The sequence below is a fragment of the Adiantum capillus-veneris genome, chromosome 11 (assembly GCF_014529385.1).
Source record: "Adiantum capillus-veneris isolate H3 chromosome 11, ASM1452938v2, whole genome shotgun sequence".
Lineage (NCBI taxonomy): Eukaryota > Viridiplantae > Streptophyta > Polypodiopsida > Polypodiales > Pteridaceae > Adiantum > Adiantum capillus-veneris.
In genome coordinates, this window is record NC_140941.1 from 115301569 (window position 1) to 115310220 (window position 8652).

General features: G+C 39.9%; 2 protein-coding genes across 2 annotated transcripts; both read left to right on the top strand.

The window, feature by feature from the left end:
* The first annotated feature begins 2015 nt into the window (after positions 1–2015).
* Positions 2016–3856, top strand: LOC147447872 (uncharacterized). Its single transcript, XM_086523694.1, has 2 exons — positions 2016–3149; positions 3233–3856. The coding sequence occupies exons 1-2, from the start codon at positions 2016–2018 to the stop codon at positions 3854–3856; spliced, it is 1758 nt and encodes a 585-aa protein (XP_086379820.1).
* Positions 3857–3880: 24 nt separating this feature from the next.
* Positions 3881–8335, top strand: LOC147447873 (uncharacterized). The gene is made up of 3 exons (XM_086523695.1): positions 3881–4727; positions 4823–5821; positions 7782–8335. Exons 1-3 carry the CDS (start codon positions 3881–3883, stop codon positions 8333–8335), a joined length of 2400 nt encoding a protein of 799 aa, XP_086379821.1.
* The last annotated feature ends 317 nt before the right edge of the window (positions 8336–8652 follow it).

Below are 8652 nucleotides of genomic sequence, written 5' to 3' on the forward strand. Positions count from 1 at the left end.
TGATAAAACTAGAATTTGAGTCATAATCGCCTTCTTCTGCGAGGTAATTTGTGCCAAATTACATGCTAAGCACTCAAGAACGGATCTCCGTTGTCAAAAAGGAATTAAGACTAGGAAATCTTGAAGAAAATTTGCAAAATATCTCCAAAACACCCCTCTAATAATCGCCTTCTTCTGCGAGGTAATTTGTGCCAAATTACATGTTAAGCACTCAAAAACGGATCTCAGTTGTCAAAAAGGAATTAAGACTAGGAAATCTTGAAGAAAATTTCCAAAATATCCCCAATCTTTTGTCATAAATTCCCAAAATGTCCTTCAAATTTTCCAACCAAAATACCCGTGGTTGAGAGAGTAAATTTCTCCAACGATTGTTTTTTGTAGCTTTTCATAAGAAGACTGATTGTCTATCATACAAGATGCTAAAACTAGAATTTGAGTTGGTCATGTATGCTTTGGAGATTCTTTATTTTTAGACATAAAACCCTTCTTATGCGAGCTAATTTGTGCCAAATTTTTTACATATTTTTTACATACTAAGCACTCAAAAATGGATCTCAATTGTCAAAAAGGAATTAAGACTAGGAAATCTTGAAGAAATCACCAAAATGGATACAAGGGTATTTTTGAAATTTGAGGGGTATTTCAGGAATTTCCACTAAATCGATCTTTTAGGGTGACAATGTTTTTTCCCAAAGCACTAATGACGAAGTACACAATGAAATAGGGCAACCCTTTGCTATATTTGGAGATGTTTACATTAGAGAGTTTCATGTGTGCTATCACCTTATGGTGTTCTCAAGGTGAAAATTAAAATCTCAAGGTAAATATTAAAATTTGTTAGGTGGGATTACACTAAATCGATCTTTCAGAGCAACAATGCTTTTTCTCAAAGCACTGATGACGAAGGACACGATCAATCAAGGCAACCCTTCGCTATATTTGGAGATTATTTTACATTAAATTCCTTTAAGTTTCATGCATTATATCACCTTGGGGTGAAATTTAGAGATAAAACTCAAGATTCATAGCTGGGATTGCACTAAAGTTAAGATACTTTCGTTCAAACCACGTGTGCTTTGAGTTTCATGGGTGCTATCGCCTTCAGGTAAAATTTTAGAGGTGGATCTCGAAATTCATAAGTGGGAATTTCGACAAATTAGAGGGGTATTTTGGTAATTTCCCATATTAAAATTTGTTAGGCAAGAATACACTAAACCGATCTTTCAGGGTGACAATGCTTTTTCTCAAAGCACTGATGACATAGGGCACAATAAATTAGGGCAAACCTCCACTATATTTGACCACGACCTACCTCTCTACACCTTTGCACCATAGCCTTCGGGGCCATTTGGACTACTACACCTATGTTCTATCACGTTGCCATGATGTCTAAATTGATTATACATATTGCACTGCTAAAACTTATGCACTCATTATGAGCTTAGTGTTTTCTTTGTTGCTTGACAGAAGCATTTATGAGGACAAGGGACACATTCCTTTGTCTTTGTGAATCTCCAAGTCATTCCTCTCATGTGCGTGCACGTCAAAAGGTTGCACGAAATTATCGACGCCAACTCGCTATACAACGTATAGTATACTTGACAAGTAATGCCTTGCCATGCTTAACAAATGACCATGGTCGTGGTAGGAGTCCCTCCACATTTGTGGAGGGTTCTATCCATGGTGATGTTACAATTCCACAAGTCCCTCTACAAACAATCATGCAAGGACAAGGACGAAGAAAACACACTCTTTTATGTTTGGATGCGACAAGAAGATATCATCGACAACGGGCAAGGCAACGTACCTCCAACATAAGAGAGCAGCGCCATCAACATGATGGACACTTTTGCCCTCTCATAAACGCTCAAAATGAGGAACAGGTCCCGTATGTTCATGACACATCACTTGGAGGAATTGCTTGCATTCTACATGCTTATCCCTGTATACGAGGTGTTCACCCCTCCATGCTATCATTGATACATGTATCATTGCCTAAAAATCATACAGGAACCATGTCCTCCTTCTGTGAGTTTTGTGGTGCACGTCTTTGGCCGTGTGAAATGAAGAAGGAAGATACACCATCAATGGGAAAATATTGTTGCAAAGGTGGAAAAGTCTCCCTCTTTCCTCTTGCAAGACCACCAGATGTATTGGAGAGGCTACTCAATAACAGTGATGCTATGAGTAGATCCTTTAGAAAAAACATCAGGAGTTACAATAGTGTGATGGCATTTGCGTCTCTTGGAGCTACCATTGATGAGACATTGATGGGCAGGTCTGGTGCATATTGCTTTCGTGTACATGGCGGTGTGTACCATCGAATTGGTTCTTTGGTACCACACGAAGCAGGGGTGCAAAAATTTGCACAGATATATATATATGATACTGAGCATGAGGTTCGGAATCATATGAGTGCCTTGGATGGTTTGAATTTGTCCACTCTTGAAGCATTATCAATGATGATTCGATCATGTAATCCATATGCGAATGCCTTCTGCAATGTTGGTAGAATGTTACGTGACAGTCCTGGGGTGGAGATCAAAATGACAATTTGTGAGAATAGAAATACTTCGAGGCAGTACTTGATACTTGTTGGCAATGAAGTTGCTGCAATTATGCCGGGTCAAGGGGATGTACAAACAACTAGCCATCGAGACATTGTGATACATTGTCAAAATGGAAGGCTGCAAAGGATTTCAAATCTACACAGGTCGTACATGCCACTCTTGTATGTTCTTCTCTTTCCACGGGGAGAAGATGGATGGTATATCAAGCTTCCTTATGCTCATGTGCATGGACCTTTGGATGCCTTGGCTGGTCGACAATGTGTCACTCAAAGAGAGTACTATGCATATCGATTACAGGTTCGTACTGATACGGATTCATGCTTGCTTCGTGGGGGTCGTTTACTTCAACAATTTATGGTTGATGCATATTGTGCCATTGAGGAATTTTGTCTTGCATGGGTCCGTACAAATCAGAAGACGTTGAGGGCAGAATTGTATGCAGGGCTGGCTGACATGGTGCATTTGTTTGGGAGTGATGTTGTACTTGGACGATCTGTAGGTCGAAGAATTGTCTTACCCTCATCTTTTATAGGCGGCCCTTGGCACATGTACCAATTGTATCAAGATGCAATGGCAATTGTGCGTGCAAAGGGAAAGCATTTATCACATTCACATGTAACCCTAAATGGCGAGAAATAAATGAGGCACTACTTCCAGGACAGGTTTCCTCTGATCGACCAGACATAACCACCAGGGTTTTCTTCTTGAAACACTCGAGCATGATGAAGTATATCTTAAAGAAAGATATCTTTGGGAAAGTGGTGGCTTACATGTCTGTCGTGGAGTTCCAAAAGATAGGCTTGCCACATTCTCATACATTATTGATTTTAGATCCTCGATGTAAGCCTCAATCAACATTTGACTATGACAAGATGGTTTGTGCAGAGCTGCCGGATAAAAATCGATTTCCAGTGCTCCATGATATCATTGTTAGTTGTAACATTCATGGACCATGTGGTGAGTTCAATAGTTCATCTCCTTGCATGGTTGATGGCCGGTGTATTAGAAAATATCCACGTTCATTTTGTGAGCAAACAAGCATGGATAATAATGGCTACCCCATTTATGTGCGACGAAACAATGGCTTCACTGCCAAGGTTAGGGGTTCTACTATTGATAACCGATGGGTTGTGCCATATAATCCTATTTTGTCAGCATTATTTAATGCGCATATCAATGTTGAGGTATGCTCTACAATTTCAGCTGTCAAGTATGTTTATAAGTACATCTACAAGGGGCATGATAGGGCAACTATAAGATTCCATACATCGGTACGCGATGCATAAAGGGAGAACATTGATGAGATAGACATGTACACAGATGGCCACTATGTATCTGCATCTGAGGCTTGCTGGAGAATTTTTGAATATCCTTTGCACAATGATGCACCAGTTGTTCAGAGATTGAGTGTGCATGTTCCGACTAGTCAAATGGTGACTTTTCGAGATAATGATAGACTTAATGATGTCTTGCAAAGGGACAATGCAGAGAAGACCACTTTGACAGAGTGGTTCACATGCAACTTGGAGAATCCTGATGCAAATGATAGTTTGTACATTGATTTTCCTCAAAAGTGGGTGTGGAATTCGGGTTCGAAAAAATGGACAAAGAGACGTTGTGGGGACACTATTGGGCAGCCCTCTGCAGGTGAACGATATTATGTTCGTTTGCTTTTAACTATTTGTAAAGGATGTAAATCATTTGAGGATCTACGCTCCGCAAATGGTGTATTGTTTCCAACATTCAAGGCAACATGCATTGCAAGGGGTATCTTGGAAGATGATGGGGAATGGTTCGGATGCATGGAGGAAGCTTGCAGTACACATACAGGCTTGCAATTGAGACATTTTTTTCTGACCATTCTACTATTTTGTGAACCCTCCTCCCCTCATCTCTTATGGGAAAGATTTCGATGTTTTTTGTCTGAGGACTACCAACACATGTTGGAGATGAGATATGAGTTGTTAGATGGATGTACACAAGTTGCTGAAGGGTATGCGTTGAGAGATTTGCATAACATTCTTGGTACTTTTGGACAAAGTCTAGCTGAATTTCCTGGAATTCCAATGCCTGATGAGCGCTTTGTGACACGTGATGAAAATAGCTTGCTTTTCCAAGAGCAATGCCTTGACACGGTACAAGAACTATCCGTGTCACGTGAAATGGATCAGACTCTAAATGAAGACCAAATAATTGCTTTTGAGGCAGTCTTGCATGGATTGACTATTGACGGTGGGGCTATTTTTTCCTAGATGGCCCTGCAGGGACTGGGAAATCTTATTTGTATAATTGTTTGTTGTCGCGCGTGCGTGGAGAAGGAGAAGTTGCATTGGCCACAACATCTTCTGGTATTTCAGCATTGCTATTGCGAAATGGACGCACTGCACATTCTAGATTCAAGATACCCTTGGACCTTGATAGTTGCAGCACATTCAATATCCCTGTTCAGGGTCAACTTGCTGAATTTCTTAGAATGTGCAAGTTGATTGTGTGGGATGAGGCTCCTATGATGCATCGATATGCCTTCGAAGCGTTGGACAAGTCTTTGCAAGATATCATGTGCTCAAGAAATCCATTTGGTGGAAAAGTGTTGCTTCTTGGGGGAGATTTCAGACAAATCTTACCAGTGGTGTTCCAGGGAGCACGTGCTGACATTGTTGATGCTACACTTTGTCGATCGCACTTATGGAATCATGTGAAGATCCTTAAATTGGCACATAACATGCGTGTGGGAGGTGGTGATGTTGCAAAGTCTACCTACAGAGAATGGCTTATGGATGTAGGAAATGGGACTTTGACAATCGGTGATGAACAGATGATAGAAACCCCCCGTCACATGGTGCTTTCTTCATCTTCATTAGATGATTTGATAGGTTGCATCTATTCAGAAATTGATAAAGATGTGGTCTATGCAGAATACTTCAAAGAGCGGGCCATTCTTGCTCCAAAAAACTCTGACGTTGATATTCTCAATGCTAAGGCCCTGTACACAATGAAAGGTGATGTTGTGCAATACTTTAGTGCTGACTCTGTGGTGGAAAACTCGATGCAAGATCCTTTCTTATACTCTGTGGAGTTTTTAAATAGTCTCACCTTGGGTGGTGGATTTCCAACACATTGCTTGGAGTTGAAGATGAATGCCCCAATAATTCTACTACGGAACATTGATCCAAATCAAGGTCTATGTAATGGGACACGCTTGGTGTGCAAGGCATTTCATGCAAGAGTTTTGGAGGTAGAAGTTATTACAGGTACACGGGTTGGCACTCGGGTTTTCATCCCTCGAATATGTTTTATGCATTCTGGTACAAAGTTGCCATTTGTTCTTAGACGGAGACAATTTCCAGTTAGATTGGCTTTTGTATGACGATAAATAAGTCACAGGGCCAAAGCATTGCCATGTTGGGCCTATACCTGGTGACACCGGTCTTCACTCATGGACAATTGTATGTTGCATTGTCACATGCACGTTCAGCCTCGGGAGTGAAGATTCTCCTACGTGACTTTGATGTAAACAAAACAACTACACTAACAACAAACATTGTGTACCATGAGATATTAAACAATGCTATATGAAGGTTCCAATCCTTCTTTCTATATGATGATAAATAATTTACATGATGTTGATGTAATCTACAAAACAATTGCAGTAACAATACCATGAGATAGTAATCAATGCCATATGAAGGCTCCAATCCTTCTCATCATTGTTTTCTTCTTTGTATATATTTCAAATCATAGAATATTTTATGAATTAATTTTCTACCTCTCTCCATAACATTGTCTAAATTTTGGTTTCCTTTTGGGTATAAAGATCATGGATCAGTTTTCTTACATCTCTGAGGTGTCCTTTCTATTAAATGTGGAAGATCATCCACATCCTGGTATGTTTTTGTCCACCATTAAGAAATTATGTGGAGACTTATTGTGTTATCTTTGGGACCTTGATTTTTTTCCCATTATTTTAATCAGAGCCACATTTTTGGTGTGCGCCTTTGCCGCACAAAAAAATTGTTAGGACCATCCGCAAGCACTACAAGACCAGGTGTGTCTGCTTGAAATTAGGAATTCCCTTTGCATAAAGTAAGACTCATGGTTTTTTTGTTTCCTTATGTGTTACGAACCTTAGGAAGTTGCCATCTATCGATATTTTCACATTGCGTATTTTGGCATACTCCTCCGACGTTGAGTATGGTGTCTACTCGGTGAGGAAGGAGTGTGTGTCTTCCCAAGATGAAGATGATGCTCAATGGTTTTCTAGATATGAAGGATACTCTATTCCCAATGATTGGGAGTACCTCCAGAGTTCTAGGTTTGCTGAGTTGATCTACCAAATCTACTTGCCTAAACAACTTGCATATTTGGCAATACCATACATAGCTACAATAACTGGTACGTGTAAGTTGTTGTGTTTAGAGCTTTGATTGTATTATTCCAAAAAAAAGTCTCCCTTTTTACTACTTTTGTTTGTTAATCCAAGAGATAATCAACCTTGGGATGGAAAAACGGTCCTTAATTTAGGAATGGAGAAACTCCAAGCTGATTGCCAATTGCATGATGAAGCAAGCTACATTAATGTTGCCTCTTAGATCATTTGTGGCACAATAGTGTCCTTGATTGTGTTTGTTTCTATGACAAGCATATCAACAACTTTGCCATGTTTGTGATCCATTTTAGGCAATTTTCTTTGAAGGTATGGATACATTTCTAAATGTCTTGGTGTTTATTATGACTTTGTAATTCTATGCAGTAGAGTTTTCCACTTGCTATTTGAGTTTGAGGGATCCAATATATTAGGTTCATATCTTAGAGATCTTTGTTTAAGCATAACAATTCTATGCATTGATCCTCACATTTGTGAGAGGATATATAGGTTTCTATGTTGAGAGTGTGTGTGTGTGTGTGTGTGTGTGTGTGTGTGTGTGTGTGTGTGTGTGTGTGTGTGTGTGTGAGAGAGAGAGAGAGAGAGAGAGAGAGAGAGAGAGGTGTGCAATAAGGAAGAGAGAAAATCATGCATATTGCATGAAGAAAACTCTAAAGTCTCTTTGTGTCTTTTCCTGAACTTTCACCTCTTTTGCTTTGTGTAGATTATGTTTTTTTTGTATGATAAGATGTTATGTTCGTATTATTGTGCAAGGGATTGCTTCCTTTGTGGTAGTTGACACATAATTCAGCTTTATATGCATTGTGATGTACTTTTTAATGGTACAGCTATGGAGAACACTAATGACAATTCCATCATTGAGACTGAGTCTGATGGTATTGCGTCTACTCCTCCAAGGTTTGCCAATGTTCGAGCGGCAAAGAGAAGTGCTCGATGTGTGGGATCCTCTTCTGTTAATCCTATGGTAAATGATGGGAATCACGAACTCATGGCTGCATTAAGGGACTTCTTTACCCTTAGTGAGTCTAGGCAGTTGGACTTTGAACGACACTTGGAAGCAATTTTAGACGTGACTCAGCAAGCGAATGGCCAACACATTGTAGACCTTCGCAATGAGGTGCGTTTATGTGCACAACGCTTCAATGGAGGAATCGCCCAGGTTGAGGAGAACCAATTCAACATGTTGGTGCGCATGGAGCAACAATTTGAATCAATGCAAAGCTCAGACATGCCCAATAGGGAAATCAAGATCCAAATTGATGCATTGAAGGACCAGGTCCTTGCTCTTGAAGGAGAGGTAACCCGGCTCAAGGTCCACCTGAATCGATTGAATGCGTTGATGACAAAGATGGCTCGATCTTCTGATGGCCGTGCCATATAGCAACGTTCAACCTTGGCTACTAGAAATAATTGAAGCACGTACTTCTGTGTGTTAATTTGATTCACTATCTTGATGTACTAAAGCATATCTTGCTTTGAACTATGTTGGTAGGATAAATTAGTGAACATGTTGTTTTGTTTGGTTTTATACTTGTGTTGCTTGATCTACATGGCATGAAGCCATAGAGTATACTTAAATTAAGTTTTGAGTCCCTGGTTGAGAAGTTTTAAGTCCTTGGTTGAGATGATATTTTTGTCAAAACAATATGAGGTACTACCTTTGTGGCTTGGGGACTTAAGGGAGCATGTTGTTAGACA